The sequence below is a fragment of the Phodopus roborovskii genome, unplaced genomic scaffold (genome assembly GCF_943737965.1).
Source record: "Phodopus roborovskii unplaced genomic scaffold, PHOROB, whole genome shotgun sequence".
Lineage (NCBI taxonomy): Eukaryota > Metazoa > Chordata > Mammalia > Rodentia > Cricetidae > Phodopus > Phodopus roborovskii.
In genome coordinates, this window is record NW_026126481.1 from 166,827 (window position 1) to 194,077 (window position 27,251).

The 27,251-nt window shown below is 38.4% G+C and overlaps 1 protein-coding gene across 1 annotated transcript in view; it reads left to right on the forward strand.

Moving 5' to 3' along the window:
- LOC127229038 (guanine nucleotide-binding protein G(q) subunit alpha) overlaps nucleotides 1–27,251 on the forward strand; it is a 137,779-nt gene that overhangs the window by 71,017 nt on the left and 39,511 nt on the right. The window contains exons 2-3 of the mRNA XM_051194056.1: nucleotides 7,377–7,531; nucleotides 24,303–24,431. Coding sequence (XP_051050013.1) covers nucleotides 7,377–7,531; nucleotides 24,303–24,431 — 284 coding nt within the window. The remainder of the gene's footprint in view (nucleotides 1–7,376; nucleotides 7,532–24,302; nucleotides 24,432–27,251) is intronic.

Genomic DNA, 27,251 nt, shown 5'->3' on the forward strand with positions numbered 1-27,251 from the left:
CACCAATTCATGTGTTCTCCAAATAATTTTGATGAGCTATAGAACATAGTGTATAGGACAGAGTTTCTTTCAGTGAAAGGTGGGATTGGGCAGTGACCAAAGGTGCCACTGCAGAGGAAACCACTCTCACACCTTGAGAGTGGCCAGTGGCCACAGAGACCACTGTGCTATTTCCACATGCTCAGGCAGACTTTACACATTTTTTTTTTTTTTTCTTCCTAGCCTCTGGAATAGACAGTTTTCCTAGGAGGCATTTTATCCTATCCAATTGATAGATAAGATTTATTTGGTTTAACTCTTAAGGAACTATACAATAGTGTGTCTTGTTCTTTGCCAGAAAACCTCTGGTGAGATAGTAATCGTTTGATGTTTTGAGCAGTTCAGGATGCTGTGTTGTTCATCAAGGTTAAATAAATGTTCTTTCCTTAGTAGATCTTAACACAGCCTTGTTGCCTCATCCTTTCCCCTTTCATTTGATATCTTAAGATATGGCATTTATTAATCCAATCAAACTATGAACATTAACCATTACAGATTTTTTTAAAAAGCTTGTAATTTTTAAGGAATGACTTAATTTGAAATGTTTCTTGGGATGTACATTTAAAAGAAACATACCAGTGTAATAAAAGTTATTTTTTGATCCATCAATAAATAAATCTTTCAGATAGTATCACATTCCAGTGTCACAGTATAAAGTGCAAGCTATCATATTCTCTATAGAAGTGTAGTAGCTTTTAACAGTTGACTCTTAACTAATCTTTTGAAATTTGGATTCTTAGAGTGTCAAGTTGTGTAGTAACACATTGTCTTAAAAAATGCTTAGTTTTTAAAGTGGTAATTTTCTTTCTGTTTGCTGCTCAGATTCATTTCTCTTCTGTGTAAGGCAGGAATGTGTGGTCACTTTGTTTCTCTTTGTGTGTTTATTAATGAAACAGTTTCTTGTTCTTCTGGCCAGTGAGTAGTAGGAGCAATGTGTTCTAAGATGACAAAATTTTTCTTTGTTCAGACCTGAGAGAGTGAGTTTTTCACTTTCAATTCTCCAGCTGTTTAACTGAAACCATAGTGGCCATATTTCACATGGAACATGATAGAAATATTTTCCCCTCTCTGCAGGGCTCTGGAATGCTTGGGGTGAGGTGGGGATTCAGTAGGGTTTTATTGCTTGTTTCTATTTTTTATTTTGTTTTAATAGGGGAGGTTTTTGTTTAGGAGAATACTCTTTGTTTACTTGTTATTTCTTTCTGTTGGCAGGCAGAATAATATCCCAATCCAATAACAATGAACATGACTGGCTAATAAGATTTTAGGAGCACAGACATTACAATGACTAAAGTGATTAGTGTTTTGTTTTTTGGTTTGTTTCCCTCCCCCACTCAACCTAATATCAGGAAGTGAACCATATGTCATATGTGATCTTGCAAATGACAAAGGCACCACTCCTGAAATGACATTGACCTCTATGCCAAAGCAGAGGGTTGTGCATTCGTGTAAAAGTATTCCCACTTTGTTGTTGGGGTTTGTCATTAGTTCCTGGTTTTGTTTTGTTTTTTGGTATGTGTGATCCACTAACCAATCCTCTCAACAAACTGAAGAGAAAAGAATTTCTGTGGTCAAACACAGTTGGGAAGCCTGCAGTTATCTCCAAGCATTAGCCCTGAATTTGCAAAAGCATTACTTCAGTGCTGTTTTGAGGTTTTGTGTCACACATTGTCTGTGTTCAGCTTCCTGTGACCATAAGTAGCACTCTCCTCATTTCAGAACATACTTGTCAGATAGTTAAGATTCAAGTAATTACTGTTGCGCAAATATTCTTTGAAAGCAACTATATAGCCATAGCCTAATTATTTTGAATCTTAAAGGATGTACTCTTTAAGAGTTTCCCTTTCTTTTTTCTTTATTGCTGCAGCTTTATATAAACTCTGAATGTAATGTTCACAATGAGTGTACCATAGCATGACATTCCATCGTGACCAGAAAAATAGTTAAGAGTAGAGGGTCATCAACTTCCACCCTAAGGGCTGAGGTCGAGATTGTCTCTCTTGTAATCTTGTAATAGTATCAGACAATGTGCTCTTGGAAGGCGCCCATGTGTTTGTTATTCAGTGCTGTAGCCAGCATCTGACCTTCTGTGTCTTCAGTACTGATATGATAATGATACAGCAAAACAGAAAAGGATAAGCAAAGAATTGAACAGAAGCACATGGAAAATGAGACTGGTAGTTGGAAAAAGTAAAAGAATATTTGAAGTGGTACAAGTAATCTTTCTTCCACTTAGGAAGCAGTCAACTGTATGTTACATAAACAAGTACAGGCTAAGAGCAGCAAAGTCAAAAGCAAGAGGGTGACCCTGAAATGCAGCATGCCTGATAGTCATTGATTGCTTTGACAAGTACCAGCATGAATATTAAAAATGAAAATCTAATGTTAGAGGACATTTAACAATGTGTCAATATGTTGCAAATAGACTAGTATGTGGCTGCTTAATTAACTTCATCAGATATTTTCTTGTCAGAACATTTTATATAGCATATAACAAATTCTCCACTCTATACCAGGCCTTAGGGCATTGACTGACATGTGAGAGACAAATATCTATTGAAAGAAGTAATGGTTAGTAATAGTTTTAAGTCCCTTAAGATCTTATAACCATTCTAATACTTGTAGTAGGCATCTTACTAACACCTCTTTTTCAGTAGCAAATTGTTCCCATTGTAGATGACAATACTAGACTTGAGGAAGGCTGAGGGACCCACCCTAGGGCACAGGCTGTATTTGATCTCAGGTTGTTACTTGTGTTCTTTCTTCTTCTACTGTTGATCCCTGAACTGTTTTCAGAGAGACCCCATAGTCTCCATCTAATACCTAGGTTAAGAAGGACTTGGTTGTTGCAGGAGTATTTGACACAGGGGGTCTATAATCTTCACTGGGGACTTCAAGGGCCTCATCATAGTATTCAATTGAGCCAATAAAAATCAAAAGCATGAAGAGGTGGTTCTGTGTGAATGAGTCATTCATGGCATGACCCTAGCCAGCAGTGGCTCTGTGTGACTTCCCCTTTTCTGCCATTGGCCTGGTAATAGTCATAAAAAGATGCAATGGCAATTGTGCTTGCAGCACATCTAAGAGGGTCAGCTGTGCAGCTGTGGAGTCGGAAGGCAAAGACTGATAACAAGTTATGTTCCGTTTTCTTTAGGGTATTTGCAAACGTTGAGCCTTCAGAGATCCTGTATAAGTGAGCTTCCAGAATGGTTCACATTTGGGTCAAACGAGACTAGAATGTCTTGTCTAACATCACAGGGGCTCATATACATGCATGTGCCATAGTTCGTAGTGTTGATCTTACATTTTCTTTTCTTTGGCCTTTGAAATTACTAGTAGCTTTAGGTGTAAGCCTCTTCACCACCACCCACAGGTATTTCTGGGCCCCAGTGATTCTGTAATTTAGCCTTTAGAGAAGCAGATGCTATCAGTATTCCAGTGTAACACCATGGGAGACTGCAGGGGGAGGGGGAGGATGTCTAGAAACAGGTTTAGAAGATGTTTAGCAGCTTGAAGGAGGTCATCCTCAGCTGGCACTAAATGGAGGTGGGTTTGTAGCATTAGCTTCCTTGTGCAGAAAAACCTTTTTGTCTACAGTTTTGTTATATGTTGCTTAGGACTCAAATGCCAGAGGACATAAGCAACAAAGGGATAAAATGAAGGACAGTGGGGCCTCAGTTAAGAATTGAGGACTGATTGATTGAGATCCCTGCTATTTGTGACACAGACAGAGTACCTGTTCATAGTGGTTATCTCTTCATACAAAGCTCAATATTTGTGTCTAAAGACTCTCAGCAAATACAAAAGTTACCTCTTGATTTTCTACTTCTGGAGTATAGAAAATAGAATAGCCTGACCCTCTCTTAAGTGATCAACAAATTGTTCCAGCACTGACTGTGAGACCTTTTTTTTTTTTTTTAATTTAATCTGAACACTTGCCTTCAGCGGGCAGAGCGAGACCTTTCCCTCTGCAGGCACAACCAGAGAAATATTAACACATAAGATTTACCTGAATTAATTTGGTACATCTTGTGGTTTCTCTGTGATCTTCTCTAGAATTCTGCCAGAGGTATTGAAAGTAACTCACTGTTTCTTAGAGTTCGCTTGTCAAACTTGGACCAGCTTGCTAAGAATCTGAAAGCCCGAATCCATCCTTAAACACTTCCACTCAGTGTGCCCAACTCTATCTTCAAATGACATTTTGTTTACATGATTAAAGAACTTACTTTGATTTTGTGTTTGAAATAGAAAAGTCAACTCTAAGATTATTATATTATTAGAAGCAACTTCTTTCCTTCTCATAATAGCCTTTTAAAATTAATAATTGTTCAATTTAGCATCACTACTTAGAATTTTTTTTTTTTACTACTTTTTCACATTTGACACTGGACAAATAAGATGAAGATTCTAACTTATTTTCCTACTCTAACATACTAAAAATATTTCTATGTCAAAATTTTTTTTTTACAAAAATGATTGAATTGACAATGGGACATTAAATTAACAATTTTTAATTCTATGCATATTTTGTAAAATGCCATTATACTTTTAAACTTAGAGAACTTTAGTTGTAAACTTTTACATAAATACAATTTATACTTGATTATATTTGAGTCATTTTCCAAAGCAGCAAGTATAGAATTTTGAGCTTGGGAGGTAGTAAAAGTGTCTTAGAAATTCTATTCTGCATGAAGACAGCATGATGATTGGAATGTGTTTGGAGGTGATGTTCTTTTGTAGACATTGCAGTGACTTCTGATTTGTGGATTCACGGTGGTGACAAGTCTCAGGGCTGTCCAAATAGAGGGTTGTTTGAATCTGTTTTTGCACTTGAAAGAAGGAGACATAGTTTTTATCCATTGACCTTTTGCTCACATTGCTCCCATGCTTTATCCTATCCAGCGGGCAATAACCTCTCTTTGATGCTTCCTCATTTGGCCTCTCACTCAGTCCATGTTACTTCATTTGGTTGTTAGTTAAAATAGTAAATCCTTGTTCTTCTGAAAACTGTGCTCAGATAGGGACAGTGTTGGGGTTGGGGAGATTGCTTAGCAATTGAAAGCACTTGTTGCTCTTGAACTTAGTGTCTCCCAGCTGCCTGTAACTCCAATACAGGGGATTCAACACCCTCTTGTAGCCTCTGTGATCAACAGGCATGCATGTGATACAGTTGACATACATGCAGGCAAAACACCCATACACATAATATAAAATAAACATAAATTTTTGTAAAAAAGGGACAGTATCATAATCTCTTAACATTTATGTATTATGGTATAATTACAGTCATCTTGTTCATGAATAGAGGAGATTTAAAATTAGTTTTAAAAAAGGCAAAAGTAATTTCTGCTACAGGTAAAAGTGATTGTGTAGCTGAAGCCAGAACCAGAAGTTAGCTCTTTTGATTTGTAGCACTGTTTATTTCCACTCTTCTTTCATCCTTGTGTTCATCCAATGGGCAAGCGTTTATTGAGCTTCTACTAAGTATTAGCACCCTAACGAACTGTGATACTACAAACCTGAGTCTTCCTTTGAACTTTTATGTTGGGGGGAAAAGCTACTAAGACTCTTATACTAACTGTACTATACTAGAATTCTGAGAAAGTAGGTAAAGATGGAAGTTCTCCTTGAAACTATGGCTTGTAGGTAGTCACATTGTATTTATATATACTTTTAAATGTATTTAAATATTTACTGTATGTTCATTCTGTGCTGAGCCCCAAAGAAATGAGAACTTTATGGTCTCATCTCCTTCCATCACTGTGTAATCTAGAAGTGAGATAAATTAAGACATAGTAACCAGCATACAGCAAAACGTTAAAGGTCCATGGTTCAGAGTACACAAAAGTAGCATTTTTGGGGGAGAGGAAAATCATAATGGCCATCCTATAAGTGATGACAAATGGCACAGCCCCTGAGCAGAAACATTTTTAAAAAGGGTTAGAAATGAATAAGAAAGGCCTTCCAGATAGAAAGCTGAGCCTCAGAAAGAACTATGATAAGATCGGCCCCGCCTGTGATAGGATTCAGGTGCAGGCATCCAGGCTAACAAGGGTGCTAGTAGTTAACAAGGCAGATTGCCTAAACTGAGGCTGACTGATACAGATGTGAAGCCTCAGGGATCTGTTTTCCACAGTTGAAAGACAGTGGGGCTGACTGATATAGATGTGAAACCTCAGGGATCTGTTTTCCACAGTGAAAGACAGACTGGAGCAAGACTTTTCAGTGACTAGATCAATTTTCTTGATCAGAGCAAAACTAATAACAAAGGGGATCCTGATCTCAAATATATTGAACTTCCTAAAACCTTAAGTCAAAATTAGTTATTATTATCGGAAAGAGGGCCTTCCTATATGAAGACTGAGATCTAGATGGGCCACAACATGAATTGCATTTACTCACAATGTTTATTCTTAATATTAGATGAAAGGAATAATTGGCCATATAAATATGATAGCCATTCACTAATTTTATTTAGTTTTTTTTAAATGCAAAATCAGAATTGTTTCAATAATGATCAGCCATCTGCTCCCAACTACCAAATTATTATATTAGTGTGTTTGTATATTTGTTATGTATGTCTAATTTTCAATGAACTAGGTGAAGCCTAATTTGATTAGTGTTATTAAATAATAGTGTTTTCTGGCTACTTTGAAGATAAATGACATTTTATTAATAAAATATAAAACATTGTTAGCTTATTATTGTTGAAAATTTAAATGTCTTTGTGTTTTTCTTGCTAAATATACTATAATGAAAATAGCAAAGCTCTATTTGATTGCTAAAAAATGCAATAGGTTCCTCAACTTGATAATATAGAGATGGCAGATACAAGTATTTGGAACATAAGGCATGCCAGACTGCAAGAAGAATTACCAGAGTTAAATCATTAAACTCTTCTCTTGCTGGTGGTATGGTCCATCTGAAAATGAACTACAGGGACTACTTTTAGTTGAGGACTATGAGTGTCTGTTGATGGAGATCCTCAGGGGTTAAGGACAAAGTGGGTGGTTGTAACAAGTTGTCAGAGTAGTGGGGATAGTTAGGAGCAACTGTTTGGGGGATTGTGATAACCACTTAGCTCACTGGCCTCCACAGCAGGGTATCCCAGCTGTCATGATGAAAGAACTTTGCACCTATTCCTTCTAATAGCCTTAGCCTCCGATTTCCTCTAGAGAGGATGGTTTGGGGCTAGGTGAAGACACGTTATTAAGAGCCACTTTGAAAACCGGTTTATTAAGATATCACTTGGATTGTATACAATATAAAGTGTGAATCAAAGACTTGGTAAAGCAATGTTCCAAGTATTCAGTTGCCTTTTTTTCCCCTCTTAACAGGCTCACGCACAATTAGTCCGAGAAGTTGATGTGGAGAAGGTGTCTGCCTTTGAGAATCCATATGTAGATGCAATAAAGAGCTTGTGGAATGATCCTGGAATCCAGGAGTGCTATGATAGACGACGAGAGTATCAGTTATCTGACTCCACCAAATAGTGAGTATCTGCACTGCAGGCCCTGAGAAACTGCTTGCTGCTCTGTGATATTTGTAACAATAGAGTTTGTGCTGTGCCTATGGTAATCAAACCTATTAAGTGTAGGTGCATTCATAAGGTACTAAGGTCATATGATAGAGACTATTTCTGTTTTTGGAGACAAGTCTCATGTAGCCCCGGGGGGTTGACTTTGAACTCACAGTACTCCTATCTTCAACTCTGGAGTACTGTGATTACAGGAATGTATCACTATACCAATTGTGTATCTTAAGGCTCGGACTTAGGACTTCATTCATGGTGGGCAACTATTCTACCATCTGAGCTACACCTGCAGTTCCAACAGTATTTCTTTCACTGTGTCTTACTTAAAGCAAAGGAAGGCCCTAGTGATCTGATTGTCATTACCCTGTTTTCTTCCCCAAATTGCAAGCCACTAATCCACAAATCTGTGCACCATTGTGTTTTTTTGTTTGTTTGTTTGTTTGTTTGTTTGTTTTTTCCTTTTTCTTTTTGTGTCAACTTGACACAAGGGAGAGAACTTCAACTGAGAAAATGCCTCCATCAATTTGGCTTGTAGGTAAGGCTGTGAGGCATCCCACTGTAGGAGTGCCACCTCTGGATGGTGGTCCTGGTGCTATAAGAAAGCAGGGTAAGCAAGCCTTGGAGAGCAAGTCATTAAGCAGTGTTCCTCCATGGCCTTGCTGCACTTCCTGCTTCCAAGTTCCTGCCCTGCTTGAATTTCCACTGTTCAGTGAGGGATTGTTACCTGGATGTATAAGATGAATTAAATCCTTCTCCTCCCAAGTTGCATTTGGCCATGGTCTTTATTACAGCAATAGAAAACAAACAAAGGCACATTGCAACTTGAAACCTTGCAACATTTTTTTTTTTTTTTTTTTTTTTTTAGTAAAAATTCTGATCTTAGCCTTGGACATGGATTAGAAATTGCAATAAAAATGTTTTTGATCATGGTTTCCCAAAACATAAGACTCCATAATTTCTAATTTTCAGACCTTTATCTACTTTTGAAGAACCATTATTGATAGACAATTTTTTTTTTTTTTTGCAAGAAAACTGTGAGTTTTAATTTTGCATGCATTCCTGAATTATGTGAGCTGTCAGTCAGTCTCATGTGTCCTGGGAAAGATTTGTATCCAAACAGATCTGTTAATTTTGTCTTCAGATGTGCATAACAGGAATGAAGTTCAGCATGGGATTAATATAAAATCATTGTAGCTATCTAACTAGATAGCTAAGATCTGGAAAATAAAATTGGTTGTTGTTATTTTTGATTTTTTAGTTCTCTAGTCAGATATCTGTCTACATTGGTTAGGCAAATCTGCCATTCCCCTTTATTTTGGTTCTGGTTAGACACAAATGGGAAATTTTCCATAGCCTTGAGTCAGTCCCCATTATAGAGTGACCCAGTGGCTAAGAGTAAAGTGAGGGGCCCTGAGTGGACTGTTTGGAAGGCCCAGAGGTTGTGCATTCTTTTTACAATGAAGTTACATTTCTGCCTTGCCAGGCATTTGCATAAGACAAATTATGGTTCAGATCATAGACGTGTTTCCTGAATGAAGTACTTTCATATCATCTGATAGTTTGAATTGTGTCATTCTAGACTGACAGCAGCATTCCACCTATCCTGTTTAACATGCACTCTAGTGTGTGCAGTCAGCTGGTTTGTGCTATTACTGTCTGACCTTCCCTCCTGACCGTTTTTCCACAACACCATTCAGGTTCTAGACCCTCCCACCTCCCCTACCCACCTCTTTTCCCTCCCTCTTCATTTTCTTTGTGTAAGTTTCTGTGAGCCGAGTACATAGATAGAAAACCTGCATTTGTCTCTTGTCTCTTCCAATTCTGCCTCCTCTACCTTTGACCAGCTGTCTGTCTTTTCCTTCCTGCCTCCTCTGTCCTTCTGTTTCCTTTACCATTTCAGATTTCACCCGTCTCCCTGTGTTGCTGCTGTGTTTATCTGCCCTCCCCTGTTCCTGTTCATTATGTCTCATACTCCTGTCGTTTACCCTCCACCCTCATTGTGATCCTCGGCTTCTCCCTTAACTCCCTTCTGCCCTTTATTTTACTAACAAGATTTTGTTTCTAAGTAATGCTCCATGGCCCCTCCCTTCTCTCTTCCCTCCCTCCCTCTTTCCCTCTCTTTTCTAGTGCTGGAAATTGAGCCTAGAACCTTCTGCATATGCAGCAAGCATTCTACCACTAAGTTCAACCAAACCTCTGTGTGCTTATTTTAAATATTATCTCTTCCCTTTTCTATCTCTTTATTCTTTACTCACTATCTGTAATTATGATTCTGCCTATAGAGAGGCCTTGCTATCAGGGAGTCAAAACTTCAATATCAGATACTTATATATCCACCAGGGCCATGGCTGTCCATAAAGAACCTAGTTTGTCCTCTGCTCCAGGGTAGACCATTGAAATGTTTCTTTTGCATGGAATTGTTGACTTCAGTAGATATTCTCTTGAGACAGCCTCTATCGTCTCTCATGACATTCTCCCAGTGGGATTTGGAGATTTTGAGACATGTACCGATTATTTAATGGTGAATTTTGCATATTACTGTAATGTTTGTTGTAGGCTGACTGGTGTCCTGGGCATTTTCTCCACCTCAGAAAGCCACCGCCTTAGAATTCTGCTAGCCTAAACTGAGTACAGCACAAAAATGGACCTGCTGGTTGGACAGAGCTAATGTTGATGTGGGGTCCCTGGCACAAGCTGATTTAAATCTTTATGTGTTCTTACTTTTCTATACTGGGGTTGCAAATAAGTTGATTTTCTAAGTTGCATTTATGTGAGTGCATATACCTACTTATATTAGATGATTTTTTCCTGAAATAATACAGAAATTATAACATCTTGTATACCCTTAGACATTTCATTATGTATATCTTTGTAAGAAAAAGACATTTTGCTATATAGTTAATAACAGCACATAAGTTATACGTAAAGCCACTATTAAGTTTATGTTCAGATTCCTCTGGTTCTTCTAAAATGTCATTTAGGTGTGGTTAATTTTAGGACTACACATTGCATCTGTCTGGTAGCTGTGTCTCCTAAGGCTCTGCTACCCTACCTGTTTAACATTTCACTGGCATTCTGAAAGAATGTCCTGGATTTCCTGATTGATTCTTTCTACAATTTTGCTTGCTTCTTTCTCATAAGGATTTATTATATGCCTGAAGTTAAGGCTCAGATTCAAGGTAAGCGGTGGACTACAGTGTTTTTAAAGTGATGTTGTACTCTCACTCTGGCAGCTTCTCGCTGAATCCTTTTAATTCATGCCCTGGCTGATAAATAATCCTGGTAGGATCTGTAACATAGTGGTGGTAGTAGTTGTTATTGTTATTGCGGAGGCAGGCTCTGGCTGGCCTGGAAGTTCCTATGTAGAACAGGCTGGCTTCTAGCTCATAGAGAGATCTTCCTGCCTCTGCCCCTTGAGATTAAAGTTATCTGCCACCATGCCCGGCCTACTTACTGCATGCGTTACTTGCTTTGGGTTGGCCAAAATCTTCTCTGAGGTAGATTTTCTACTCAACTGGTGCTTTTGGTACCATGAAATGTATTTTCTACTGTAAAGCTGTGTGTCCTAACCTTTTATGTAAAATCAGTAATTTGTTGAATGTACTCAATAAGATGGTAACTGTGTCATTTATCATCAATAGCAGGATACCTTGAGAAGGAATGAGTAGCTGCTGTACTGAAAAAAAGTAAATTTAGACTGCTGTCTTAAGGGTAGGCAGGCATGTATGTGGCTACCAGCAGCTAAATGAAACCAAGGAGGTTAATTGATTTCCTACCTTCTTCTTCTGTGGAAGTCCCTTTTTAAGGAGAGCACAACCAAGTGACTCCCTTCTGGGTGTTTGTAGGATTATTGCTAGACAGTGTCTGAGCATCTGTGTGACTTGTGTGTTCTGAACACTTTCACCTTTTTTTTTTTTTTTTTTTTTAAGTCCTTCCAACAGATAACCACATTTCCCTGTATTCTCTTCTTTGATGTATGCTTCTGCTGAATCTCGCCTCCTTCTCCTTCAAATGGGTCTTTGCTTTTGTCCTTTATTAGCAGTTCTTCTGTTAAAAGTTTGTCAGTCTCAGATTTCTAACTATGTGAGAATCAAATCTGTCAGAAACATTTGCTTAGCTTCTGGGCCTTAACCACTTCCCCACCATAATGCTGCTGATGGTGACACTCCATGCAAGCCTCCTGCCAAGAATACTGGAAGCCAAGGCCAAGCATGACTCTTCTTTTTTCCTATCTGATGAACTCATGTTTACCCTGAAGACTTCATTAGGAGTTACCCTTTCTGAATGCCTGACCCAGTCACCTGTCTTAGCACTCTGTACAGATTTCTGTGTGCTTCTCAGAATACTCACCTATATTTTCAATAGCTTACAGTGATTGCCTTTGTTTGACCATCACAACTGATTGCTCCATGAAAGTACGGATAGGTAATTCTTATTTTCAACGACTTTCATGCAACACTCTTTTTGTCTTTGGCAGTTACTGATAGACTTGCAAATTTAAGGGCTGAAGGTATATAAGCCTTTTTTTCCTTATTGTTTTTAACGATCTGAGCTCTGAAAGGTTCTGTTCAAAACAATAGCTACTGTTTACTAGACATTTAATCCTTCACACTCTGTGCTTAGTCATTTCATGTATTGTTTCATCTAATACCCAAAGCTTCAAACAGTGGAATGAGAGGTATTTCTTATCATCTCTTTATAAAGGAAAAACTGAGGTCTCAGGAAGACTGAGAAACCCACCCGTTCAGAGTCACACTGAAATAAATGGGAGGGACTGGAGTTGAAATCAGATTTGTTTGTTCCAGAGCCTAAGCATTTAGCCACTGTGAAATGTAGCTTCACAGGGAGTATATGGGAAGATGTATAGAAGACAGATAGGTATTTGACAGTTGTTAGATAGACACCTATATACTTCATACCCTACTAGATAAATAACTGATTTGGTGTTTTATAAATCACTTGATGTAAAACATATTATAGATGTTTATTGGTGATGTCTCTAAGTTGTTTTCAGATGATAAGGTTAAGAGGAAATAAATGGGCCAACCTTACTAGAAAACAATCCCAGAGGATTTTGGTCATTATCATTAAAAAATGGTTGTGTTTCACCAATTGAGCATCTGTTGTTCCTGCTAACACAGACTAAGTCTAAGTCACAGATAATTCATAAATATTTGTCTAAATGTTAGTGTACAGTTTGTTTTTTCTGTTTGTTAATTTGTTTGTTTGTTAATTTGCAAGTCTATCAGGGTTTCTCTAGTTAGCCCTGGTTGTCTCAGAACTCATTCTGTAGACCAGGCCAGCCTCAAGCTCAGAGATCTGCTTTTCTCTGCCTCCTGAGTGCTGGGATTAAAGGTCTGCACTTGTAACCCTCTCCCACACTTCATCTTCTATCCCAACCAGTCAGTTTTTTGCAGGAGCTGATTAAAGACACTATAAAACTGATTTATATCTAATTGTTATGTTAATACTCTGCCTCAATGGGGAAATAGGCATGGGACAAATGAAGAGATGAGAAATCTCAGGAAATGAATAAACAGTATGGAGCAATTTGCAAGTGGTCTTAATTTGGTACATTCTTCAATTCTATAAAATGAGTCAGTTAAAAGCACTCTAAGATTCTGAAGAATTTTGTAGATTATTTTACTAATTTTTTCATTAGTGATTAAAAACCATGAAGGCTCTGAGTATCTTTAGAAAAGAACACAATAAGCAGATGGCTGTAGGATTTTTTTTTTTTTTTTTCTGGGGTTCACCACCTGCTTGAATAGACTGAGACATCAGGTTAAATGAGTTCACTGCTTACAGTACCAGAAGTTTCCTGACACTAGCCATAGAACACAAATCTCAGTTACACTGAAGTATAGTGAAAAAGTCCTCATGCTGTAGCCTTAGGTTGAAGACTGCCATATCTGGGTTTGCCTTAATCTTACTTTACTAGAGTCCCTTCCAGGAAAGTCAGTCAACTTTTAAAGTTTCCATTTAGCCTAGAGGAATAAGTACATGAAGAAGTGGGCCCTTTTCACACATTAGCACTAGAATTTACTTTGATTATGACCCTGAATTGATATATCTTATATTATTACATTGATTTTAAAATGCAAAAGGAATTTCAGAGTTAGGACATCCTGTCCATCTGACTTAGAGCCAACTTCTTAAGAAGGGATGCTTTGCTAAGAAGTTAGTGAGTGATAGTTTGAACACGCATACCCCTGGTGAGTGGTGTGGCTCTTCTGGCCATCCTGATCCTCTTCCTCCCCGTGTCCCTTCAAGGAAAGAAACAACAAGGTATGATAAGACTCTTGGGCAATCGTCCAACTGTAGTTATAGTTCCTTCTGTTGTTCATCACTTCTGAAACTTGAAGTAATGAGTTAACCCTCAGTATCCCCAGGTATAGTGGATGGTATTTAATGCTTCAATTTCTAATTTTTGAGTATTTTTGATTCCATTACACTAGACTTTACTGAGAAACAACCTATATAGTCAAACAAAATTTAGTACCCTCAAATTAACATATGTGATTTACTCTCGTGTGTGTGTGTGTGTGTGTGTATGTATGTATGTGCACGCACGCGCGTGTTTTTCAGGCTTTATGAACCATATAGTCATTGTCTCATTGCTAGGTGCAGATGCAGCTGTAGACAGTGGATAAATTTGTCTGAAAATAAATTCTGAAAGGGCTATCTTAGCTCAGAAGGAAACATTGATGATAAATACATTTGTTCTTAAAGAGTAATCATAACGAGGCCTGGGAGACAGCTTCACCAGTAAAGTTCTTACATCCCAAGTGTGAGAGAACCTGCATTTTAACCCCAGAAACATGTAAAAAACAACACTCAGGAATAGTATGTTAACCTTATAATATCCATGTTGCTTGGCTGGAGACAGTTGGGTCTCCATGGCTAGCCTAGCCTAATGAGGAGCTCCAGCCCAAGGAGAAGACCCCGTGTCAAAAAACAAAACAAACAAAAACAAGATGGGGTTGACAAGATGGCTCAACTGATGAAGGTACTTGGCACCAAGATCTTAGTTCCATCTAGAGGTTCAACATGGTAGAAGGAAACAACTGAATCTTGCAACTCCATGTGCACAAACACGCATATGCATGAATGAGTGGATGAATAAGTAAAATGTGAAAATGTCAATTGAAAATAAATTAACAAGGTGAATGGTATCTTGTGACTATGCCTATCTTAGTTTCTTCTGTTGCTATGATAAAATACCCTTGGGAAAAGCAACTGGGAGTGGAAATGAGTCAATTCCCAATTGTAGGTTAAAGTCCATCATAGCAGGGGAGTCACAGTGGCAGGAGCTTGAAGCTGCTGGTCACATCATGTCCACAGTGAAGAGCAGAGAGAGAATAAATGAATGCAGGCCTGCTGCTCAGCTAGATTTCTCACTTTGATGTAGTTCAAGGTCCAGACCCAGGAAATGGTATCTCTCCCTTTTAGTCTGGGTCTTTCCCACATCAGTTAAGTCAATCTAGACTCCTCCACAGACATTCCCATAGGCCATTCTGGTCTAGACAATTCTTAAATCCAGATTCTCACCTCAAATGATTCTAGTGTTTGTCAAGGTGATTAAACCATCATAATACCTAGTTGACGTCTGGCCTCCGAATGAATGCATATGTGTCTCCACTGCTAACATAGGTATCATTTTTTCCACTTGAGTGACATACTTGTACATATTTACCTTTTCCAGGAGTGAAATAAATAAGACAACAAATAAGACCTCTGTTCTCTGATGATTTTCAGAGTCTTTTCATTTTCAGAACACATGAAGTTCATAGGGGTGAAATAAAACTCAGATATACTTAACCAGTCTCTGGCCTTTGGGAGAGAAATGGAGGGGGGGGGGAACTAGACTTGGTTCCTCCTTGTGGTAAATTGCTCTCCTGAAGGACAGTAGGTGAGGAGATAGGTTGAACTATGCAGACTAGCTACCTGCTTACTTTAGATGTAATAGTTAGATCTCCTCGCTGTCTCCTCCACAGACTTTACTCAAAAAGATGGTGTTCTTACCTAAAATCTGAGTGTTGTCACTGTACAATGGAGATGAGCAGATTGCAGGAAAATTCAGCCTACATTTTGTTTTCATGATGTTTGATTGGAGCTCAGCTGTACATATTCATGTATGAATGTCTGTAGCTTCTTTGGCACCCAGTGTCAGGGTCAGATCATTCAGTGACCATATGGATCATAGAGCCTGAAATGTTCATACATCCATACATAGTTTCAAATTCCTCCTTTCGAACAATGAATGTTGATAGACAGCTAGCACCATGCTTCTACCATTTGGATGGAAAACTGCTGAAGGCTGGTGTTCTGAATTAACTCCAAAATAAATTCTAGAGAGTTGGGGAAAATAATGGCTTTTGTTCTCCAGTTTCATCCAGAAACATTGCATGGCACCCTGGGGCCTGATGAGGAGAGAACACCCCGCCCCCACCCCTCACAGTGCCTGTATCAGCCACACAGAGCATCTAGTACTAAAGATGGTGTAAATGGCCGGAAATGTTCAGTAGTTTCTTTGGCCTCTGAGAAGGAGAACTGTTTTCTGCACGATCTTTTTTGTCTGGTGCTTGACTGAAGGTGGCTTAAAAGACTGAAATTGGGTTAATATTCAGTAGAAAAGATGGGGTTTGGTAAGGGATCAGATAAAGCATGCCCCTGACTTGTGACAGCTATGAGTCAGGAGCCCTGCTGTCTTTAAGGGACCCTCTGAGTCTTTGAGCCTCCTTCCTATTTGGCTCCCTGCCTGTCAGGCAGCCTTTGGACCTGACTAGCTGACCCTGACACTCTTAGTCGTCATCACTGTATCCTTTCCATTTAAAACATTAAGTTGAAAGGCTGGTGAACTTGGTCAGTGCCTAACAGCTCTCTTCAGAGAACCCAGGTTCAGTTGCCCATACAGTGACTCACAACTGTATGTAACTCCAGTTCCCGGGGACCCATTACCCTCTTCTGGCTTCTATAGATATATGGTACTCATGTGTATGTACAGGTAAAGCAGTTCTATACATAAAATGAATAATAGGTTGAATATTATCATATGGTATATTAAGATAAATTAGTATGACCCATCAATCTCCAGACATGATCATAGTATTGGAATGTCAGCATTTGGTGCTATAGGACAAACTCCTAAGTTAAAATAATATGGCCTTAGGAAACTTGCTTCTGTTTACAGATAACTATGATCAGTGAAATTTCTCATGGGTTCATATGTCCACATTGTCAGTGGTTATTTATAACACAACTGTGTCCATTCCTAGAGTACTGCCTCCTTCAGAGGGGACTTAGCTCTTCTGTCTTTTGGTTCACTCTCACTATTGGAGTTAGTCTAGTTTACTGTGCACTTTCATTAAAGATACTAGTTGAAAGTGGGGAAATTCTGTGCTGTTTCTGTTTCTTTCCCTCTTTTTCGTCTTTTTTCTGCCTACAGCATCCTCCACCTTTTTTTTTCCATGCATATTATTCTCTAGTGACTGAAGTTCATAATCATCTATCCTTCCTTATTGCGTTCTTAGTTAGCAGCTTACAATTTGGTACTTAATTGTTTCTTAATTGATTCATCTGTACTATCTTTCCTTCCGAGATAGTCTGACATCCCTAAGGGAAAGAAATATATTTTAACGTATTTTCATACCATTTCCTTGTGCCAGCCTCCTTCTATCAAACACATAGTGTCTTAGAGTTTAGCATAATAGATTCTTGTTAACCAGGTATATGTTAGCTGAATTAAGCACTGTCTTTGCACAGCAAGACAGACTTAGAAACAGCCTTCTGATATTTCTTGATTGTTCAGAATTGTGTCAGAATTAATCGACACTTTTGAAAGCTGACTTATAAGAAAATAAATTAGAAAACCCCCAATAGGCAAGTTGAGAAGGGCCTCTTTTTTTGCCTTTCTCTATCCCTATTTCTTTAGATTTTTGTTTCATATTTAATAGTCTCTTTGTGTTGCACAGGTGCCTCCAGTTCCCTGGCACAAACCACCCTGCTCAGCCTCCTGAGTAGTGAGGGCCATAGGCATTCACATGCAGTATTGCACCTGCTTGTGTTTATGTCTAATTACAAGCTTGATCTGTTTGTTTGTGCAATGTAGCTGTGAATCTGTTGCTGGTGGCCTAGCCTTGGCAGTGATACTGGAGTCTGCCTGGCATACACAGAGTTGCTTGGTCTGTTGACTGTTCGTTGGGAGTCTCTTTTGATAACCATTTTGAACAGCCAACTGATTATAAAATTAAGATGCCAAATCTCTTTCCTATGTGAATTACTTTGTGAATTTTCTTAGTTCTTTGGTCAGAGAAAGAACGCCTTATCCCTTCCGTTTCTCTTTATTGCAGAGATTACTCTCTCTTGATAAGCTCTCAAGAACCTAGGTCACAACCCTGAAGCCACCATTCCGAGTCTTTGGTTTTTTTTTTTTTTTTTTTTTTTTTTGAGATTTCCTATGAAAAACAAACAACTTCGTGAACAAAACTACCTGTAATGAATGCTACCCGTCACTGAACACTAATCATGAGGAATGTTAATTTTTCTTCTGCCCAGTGCTCTTCTGAGATGGACACACTTGTGTAATGAATAATCCCATGCAGCTAACAAGCTGAGCCAGATTCCTGGACAACTCAGACCAGAAGAGGGAGAGGCTTGTCCCCCAAACCTCTCTCTGAACCTTGCTTGCCTCAGTGTAGTAGTTTTACAGGACCATCACTGATTCATTTTGTAAAGGTCACTCTAGCAGAGTTTTGGTAGGGTTTTTGTTGTTGGTTTTTTTGGTTGGTTGCTTGGTTTTTGTTTTAAAATATTTCCTTCTAGAATTTTGTGTTCATACAATTCTGCCAAGAGCTATGGTTTTTCCTTGCCTTTGCTGCTTTGACAGTGTCAGGTAGGATCTCTTGGCATGATCTAGCTTTTGACTCCCAAGACACTGATCCTCTCACAATGAGGTCTTGTTAATTTTTTTAATGAAGGCGACCTAGTTTTTGTAACCTTCTTTTTAATAATTAAAAATATGAAACGTACCCAGAATCATTTTTCTGTGCCACAGTTCCAACTTCATATATATCTTGAACTGCAAATCTGTTACATAGCTGCCCTGCCATGAAGACATTTAATAGGAGTTAAAAATCCCCCAGTTCTAAACATGTACCCAAGAGCATGCTGTTAATGCCCTGAGAAGCTATTTTATCTTGTGTTTAGCTGGATTTGCACCACACACCAGAAACATCTTTTCATGTTTACCACCCACAGGCCATTTTTTCTTTATGTTATAATTGCTAGAATTTATATGAATCCTAACTTTTATTTTAGAAATTAATATCAACTATCCTGATATTTTATTCATAATTGCCAAATCTTATTCTTAGTTGCTTTCATTTAAAGGTGGGAAGCTCTTGGAGTATTTCTTGTTTGAAGTTACCCTTCTGGTCACAGAAATGAAATTCTCTAATTTTGAAAAGATCTGTATCTCAAATCTGTTATTGACAATATTAGTGATCAGTTAGAATCATATCTCAATTTTAAAAAAATAAAATTTAATTTGATTTTGTCATATTATTTCAGTGAAGTTTCAGCTTGGCTCTTTACTTTTAATAATTCAAAACAATGATATATCTCCTTTTTTTCTGAACGTCATTTTTATTTTGTAGCTGGGAATGATCCTGTAGTTAATTATGAAAAGAATACAGTAGTCACCAACCAAACTCATGGGTGTTATTGCCTTCATTCTTTCATGTACTCAAAACGTACAACAGGAAGGTGTTTGTGGATTATCACTTGAAATCTTGTGCTATATTCCCAGATGATGACTGAATCCAGGTAAATCCTGGGGTTCTTCCCAGGTATTGGCAAACTCCTTGCATAGCCCATGAATCTTATCCAAGCATCTTCATATCCTTAGCTTCTACCATAATGCTACAAGTCCAGTGTGATGCCACACTCCAGGTGACTTTGTGTTTTGCTGTGGTAAAGGAACTGTGGGTTTACTAAACTTGTCTCTTTCTTTGTTGCCTCACTTTTTACTGAAAACCAACATAATTTTGTTCCATTAAAGAGCTTATATCAGAAATGTCTGTTGATAGATTCAACCTTGTCAATTCCCACTGGATTAGATAGAATTCCAAAGCCCAGAAGCTGCACGCTGACGAGTGTGCTCATGCCAATTATGTCATTCTGTGGCCAGGACTTAAGAGCAGGAAGCTTGTCTCCTAAATGAAGTTAAACCAGTGGTGCCTTTCCTTCCTCTGTTGTATTTAAATTTGTCAGAGGCATTTTAATTCAGAATTTAGTTTTTACATAATGCAGGCCAGCTATATCCCAGAAATATAATTACATAAAGATGGGTAGCTAACCACCCCCTGGCTCCTGTGCTTGTTCCTCAGGAGTGTAACTTGCCTAGCCACTACAGCATCTCCGATAAAATAGTTTTAATTTGGGTGGCACACTGAACATCTGTTTTGTGTGGTCCAGGCTCTCAGCCAAATGTTGGTAATACAGCCACAGACAAACATAATTATGGACCCTGACCACTGAATTTGAAAGTATGTGAAAGGAGACTAAATATTTTCAATGTATGGTATCAGATTCTCTAATGTCTCATTGTAGTAGAAAGATATTGAAAGCCTATAAAGGATGGGAGTAAGGAGCACTTAAATGTCAAACTTGCTTTTTCTTAAACATTCTTAGAAGTGGCTTATCTCCTAGATAATTAAGTTCCATTATACCATGACTTCTTCCTGTGCCTCATATCAGGAAGGAGCTTCTACCTTTTATACTTACATTGCCTTGGCAATGTACCTGTGCCATCACTATAGCAACACTTCTATAATGACCTCAGCAGCTACTCAGAATCAGTCTTACAAAACAAATTATAGCTATAATTAACTCTCCGAATTTACTCTGCAATATAAATTTGTTCAGGCCCTGATGTTTCTTTTTAAAGGTTAAGTGAGTAGAATAAAACAACATGAACCCACCCACCCCTATTTTCCATTAGTTTTTGCTGAGAATATGAAGTGTTTCAATGGAAAATATAGAAATTAGAGATTACTTTATTACATCCTCTCCAAATGTGACAGGCGTAAATGAAGAGGACATACTACACTAGAGTACCATTTTTAGGGGTACAAAGTAATATGAAGTCAATATGAAGTGTAAAAAGTGGGTGAGTTCTTTCTCTGAGTCCTGCTTGTCAAGCCATAGTGGGCAGATGAGTTGGCTCTGCAGGCACAAGCTGTTCCTATTGGCCCCTTCTGGGCATTGAGAGTTGTAGTTTTCACTCTGTTGTTTTCTGCTTCACAAATCATATCTTCAGTATTGTACCTTCTGAGCCACTTAGTATAAAATTAATTATATAGACAGATTGTGCATCTTTGATTTGGTTACTTTGTTTTGTTTTTCATTGCTTTTGCTTGGGGATGTGTCTAGTATGGTTTCCTTTGGGTGTAGGTGGTATATACTGCAACTAGCAGAGATGGATACTGTTGGAGCCTTTTCCTTTTGCTAACCTACATTAGCTTTCTGCCCCAAGTAAGGTGTGCCCTTCCCTGCACTGTTCATCTGAGGCAAAACTATCACTTTTAACTTAATCAGAAATATATGAGATTTTTTTTAATCTACTTATTTTGTGTATATGAGTATTTTGTCTGTACGTCTGTGCACCACATGCATGCCCACCTAGTGCTGACAGAGATCAGAAGAGGAAATTGGTTCCCTAGGACTGAAATAGAATTGATTGTGAGCTACTATATGGGTGCTGATAATTGAACCCAGTCCTCTGGAAGAACAACCAGTTCTCTTAACCACTGAGTCATGTCTCGAGTCTGAATGGAATGGTTTTTGTTGTTGTTGTTGTTTTGATTTTTCAAGATAGGGTTTCTCTCTAGCTTTGGAGCTTGTCCTGGAACTCACTCTGTAGCCAAGGCTGGCCTTGATGAACTCACAGAGATCCGCCTGCCTCTGCCTCCTGAGTGCTGGGATCAAAGGTATGCACCATGCCCAGCTTTGAATGGAACGTTTTAAAAGACTTGACATGGTGTTGACAGTACTAAGACAGAACAGAAACTGGCAAGCAGCAAATACTCAGTATAAGTAGTAGTTACTCTACAAGAGCTATAAGAAGGATAGAGGGAAGAGAATCTTCACAGTGTGAATGTCTGGGGACAGCTCAGTAGTACCCTATATCACAAAAAAAAAAAAAAAAAAAAGTGCCACTGATAGATCTGTAGGGTGGCTGCTGAGCCTATACAAGTGGCTTTCCAGTTGCAGGATGTACCCTGGATCCATGTCATACACAGTTGTAAGGAGCTCAGTGCCCCCCTCATGATTGGAAAGATGCTGTCAGTGTTCCTATGTTGGGGTCTGACAGAAAAATCTCTACTTCATGCACTGATTCCTGAAGTTATCCCTGGCAAGCATAGCCTTGTGCTTGGAAACAGTGCGAGCAACATTGGGTACTCTTACAAAGTTCGTCTTTAGGAAGCAAAATCACAATTTCCCTTTACTTCTAGACTACCTCAGCACTGTGAACATGGAAATTAACAGCCCTCTGTCCTGACTTGTGAGTGATATAACTGTAGTGGCAGCGTATTTCTTAGTTTCATTTTTATCTTGCCACTGTAAATGCAGAGTTCTTTTATTTCTGTAAAATTTCTGAGTTCTTGTATATAAATAATGATCACATAGATTTCAGAATACATGCTTAATTTTTATATCAAGGCTCTGGTAAGTTACAAAGTTGCATTTGTACAGAGTAGCCTGTTTTGTGTCTAGTGTGAGTCACTTTCTCTGTAGAGGAGATACAGTCAATCCACAGGAGATGGTCTTTGTCAACCCATCTTATGACCAGGGCTATGCCAAGATTCACTAAAATACAGCTTTACACTCATATTCTCCCAGCAGTCCCCTTTTGTCCTCTAGCCAGGTTTATAGTAATTGAAGGTATGAAGGAGTTCTCGCTAGTCAGCAGAGAGCTCATTGCTGGCTACAAATGTGTTGATGTGTCTGGAATAAGGCCTGAGTATGAATAGCTGCTTTGCTGTAGGAATTCTAGCCTGCTGTTACCTTAGAGGACTGGTTCACTTCCAACAAGGCAGTAGTTTTGTATTTTAAAGTCAGACTCTTCTGTTATGAGTCTATAGATCTTATAGGCTGAGAACACCATTTCCTTCTGACATTCAGTGCCACTCATAAAAAGACTCCAGTAGTAAGGATTAAATGCTAAAAGCTTTAAGGTGCAAACGAAATCTCTGTATCAGAAACCCATCCATCCAATAAAGGCACAAAGAGTGACTAAATAGTATTTTCTTGGTACTGAAGTAGAAATAAAGATGTGTGGAGATAGAGCAGCCTTCTCTCAGGTAGATTCTGTCCGCCAAGTGTGTGTTGTGATGACTGAGTTGTAACCCCATGAATACCAAATATTTAAACTCACCGTGTCCTATCTGTGCACATTGTGGAGCTGATGTCTTCCAGTTCTGTTAACTGTGCCACCATTATTGTACCTCTTACCCACAAGTTAGCCCTTTTGTGTAGACACTTCGTAGCCGTGCATCTAAAACCATTTTTGTGCTTTATCATTTCCAGGGCAGAGGAGAGTATGTGTAGTTCCTCTTTGAAAACATAAAGATGCTTCTCCGAACAGTCATTTCCACCTGGCTGTCATCAGTTTTGTCAAATTATGTCATTTGTGACATTACAACTTAAGTCCTACGCTTCAAGAGAGTGGAAAGTGAATGGAATAGGTTTTGGAAATGGCAGAACCATGCTGATGGTGAATATGTACTTGCCAGGGGGTTAGGATCGGCAATGATAGTACATCAGTTAATTTCTTTATGCCAAGTGGAAAGTTGTGCACCCTGATTGTGGTAGTGATTTACACAGATATCTATATGTGGCAGACACACAAACTCATATGCATGGATATGTGCAAATATCCATAACTAAGGCCTGTAGTTTTATAAATAATGCCATGAGTTTTTTAATTTTTGGTAGCATCAGATAAATAAGGTGTTGTCATTAAGGAAGAACCAATTAAAGATATTTTCTGTGATAATTTGATAAATTTCTTTTGAATTCAAAATTATTTTTTTAATGTTTGATTTCCCCCCTCTCCGGGAAATGTATAGGTATAACGGCCAGATATGTTTAAAGTGGGTATAGGTTGCTCAAAAGAAGACCTGACCTCAGACATCATCATTATCTTAAAATCTCATGACTTTGCATAAATAACAAATGACTTGGTCTTTGGACATAGACATGGTGTGCCAGTGTCTGTCTTCTCTTGGGGGAATGAAAAAACTTCTTCCAAGGGAAAAAAGATGATGTTCTGCAATCAAAGGAGAAGATAAATCCTGTCTGTACACTCAGCTTTATTAGATGGTTGTTTATGCAAATTCACTATGTATAAATAATTAAAAACTTAATGTAACTCTTGATTTACCAGCCAAGCCTGCTAGACAAATAGAGGGTAGAAGACTAACTTGAATTTCTTATCAGCTCCCCCTTCCTTTTGTGTGTGTTCCCGCTGATAAGGAAATGGGGTTATGGTAAGTAGGTTACAGTGGGTAGAGAGCCTTCCTCTGAGCAATGGAAGGTTGACCGTGTCTGTTTCCTAGACTATTGCTTTCTGATATTTTTTTTTCCTCTGTGACTTGTTTTGCCCTTTCCCTTCCATGGGTTTGGAGTGATGGTGACTTACATTCTCATCTCTTCCTTCTTCTAGCTATCTGAATGACTTGGATCGTGTAGCCGACCCTTCTTATCTGCCTACACAACAAGATGTGCTTAGAGTTCGAGTCCCCACAACAGGGATCATCGAATACCCCTTTGACTTACAAAGTGTCATTTTCAGGTAGTAACTGAGTTCATTAACACCTACATTCAGAGTTTAAAACCTGCAGCTTTGTGTGGATTAGCATCACTGGGATACACAACTGAAATAATGTATTGATGAAAGAGGAAGCAAAAGAAAGACACTCATTTCAGGCTGAATAACCAGGCAGTTAATGAAACCTTAGTTGCTCAAGGCAGTTACTCAAACATTGGTCTTCACTATATGTCCATATGTGTGTGTGTATATATGTATATATATATACATATATACACACAGAGAGAGAGAGAGGGGGAGGGAGGGAGAGAGAGACACATACATAATATTTTATCTGCAGACACCGAATATATTTTTAGAATTTTGTAAGATATAAATGGTCATATAATTCCATCAGTAATAGCAACTGTATTTTTTTTTTCAGAAACTTTTGTTTTTTTGAGGATAGCCAGGACTAGCCTTGAAGTCACAACAATCCCCCTGTCTCAGCCTCCCAGTTGTACCTGCCATTGTAAACTTCCATATTGATCACATTGATATTTTCTCCATGTTGATTGGTACCAAAACAGAATTTCTCTGTAGCATTAAAAAGTTATGCTGTTTTATTTTATACAATAAAATGCTTGAGCGTTTCAAAATTTAAAAGTAGGGTAATTGACTTAATATAAATGGATATGACAAAGAATGGGAGTTTATTATTTCCCTGTTCACTGCTGCTGTTTGTCTTAATGCTTCAGCCGGAACTTTTTTTATGACAAGAAAAACAATACTAGTTTCTTTTCACTTTACTGTTTCATGTTTGCTTGGCTGTACTTTTAGTTGGAGTTCAAACCACTTAGAGCTTTGAGAAAAAGAGCCATGTATGTATTGAGCTGGCTCTCAAGAGAGCCTACTCTCTTAGAATGGGCCTGTGCTTCAGGCTGCCATGTAGCTCCCCCTGCAGCATGTCTCTGCTGTGGGACTCGGCTTGACATGTGCTAGGCTGTTTTTGCCAAAGCACCAATTTTTTTTTTGTTTTTGTTTTACTTATTATTATGATTATGATGATGATTATTATTTTACTGTATTCATTCTTTACACCTGTGGTGTAATCTTGCCACAATATACTGCTCAAAAGTGCATGACTATGAAATAGGTAGCACCTTGAAAATACATGTGAACCTCTTTTTTTAAATCTGTAATTGGTACATTAAGATGACCACCAAGGTTCCTGACACCATCATTCTGCATTACATATTTTGAGTTTATAACATCTGGATACCAAAATTTATTACTTTTATAGCCATATTACAGAAAATTTTCAAAAAGCATGCAGTACTTCTTGGGATTTTCACATCAAACCCTGATTAGGATTCCATCTCATCCTTGACACATTTTGTTCCCTAGTGTTGAAGTATACGTCTCACTACAATGATGAAAGTAATGAATGACTTCAGGGTCTGATTTCCTGCCATCTTCAGATGCATAGCATTAGTTCTCTGCAGTAGGACTTCCTTGAATAGGAGAAACGTGTAGATGAGTTGCATATTTTCACACAGTGGCACTGGGGCAGAGCCAGCACTTTAATATCTTTAACACCTAAAAGTTTCACTTTTTATGTCCAAAACCCACATGTCTCATGGGCCCATGATTTTTGCCTCTTACCTCACCCCTGTGCCTTTGCAGTCTTTGAGAAATGGTAGTGTGAATTTCTGGGCTGGCTCATTTGATAAGTTACATTGCTTGTGGGTCTCTACAATCCACATAAAAATCTGAGTATGGTGACGTATTCCTGTGACCCACGGTCCAGAGAGTAGAAGGTGCAAAGACAGAAAGGTCCCTGGGGCATTTTGGCCATCTAGTGTAGCCAGTTGATGAGCTTCAGGTTCAGTGAGAGACCTATCTCAAAAAACAAGGTGGAGAGGAGCAGACGAAGCCTCCTGATCGACATCCTCTGTCTTCCACACAGACATGCAGACATGAGCACACACACACACACACCCTATATGCACACTCAAAGAAACAGAAGTTCTTTGAATTCTTCCTTTGGATTTATTGTGAGAATCAGGACAGCACCAAGAGCAGACACTGTGTTCTGTAGATTATTACAGAGCACTGTTCTTTTCATTCCAAATTTTCTCATTTTCTGAGAGCTTTTCTCTGCATGTTGTGTGCATCAATCAAGACACAACTCCTGCTGATTTGGTGTTGGCCACTGCTAGACATGCACACACACACACACTTCCATACTTCCACTCCATTTTTGGTGCCCATGCTGGTGTCTGAGAGTAACTAAGTGCAGAGTGAATGCATTAAAAGCAGACCCAGGAAATGGTTTAAATGATGCCCTGTGAGGTTCCATCCTGCCTGATATGGATGGACCTGTCCTAAATTATTGCCAATATTGAAAGAAAAAAAAAAGTCCCAAATTCTTATCCTACAAAAGGAAGTATAGGCAGGATCATGTTTACATTTAGTACCCTCCTTGTATGGAAATGTATGGCATCTTGTATCCTTTAAATGTATCCATGCTCATTCCTGGCATCCTCAAGTAACATATGAGAGTCTTCACTCTGACATCTGGGAAATGAAAGTGAAATTTATTATTTGTTTATTTGGGTTTAACATAAAAATATCCTGTGTTTGCTTTTGCAGTACATAATTTAATAAAATACTATTTTGCTTGGCACGAATAGTTACAATTTTCATACATATCTAGAAACCACAGTAATTTATTACATACCGTACCTTTTTTCTGTCAGGTAACAGACAGTCAATAGTCAATAAGCATTAATTGACCTGAATGCCATTGTCTTTCAAATTTTGAATTTTCCCTAGTTTGTAAGTAGTATTATATTGATACTC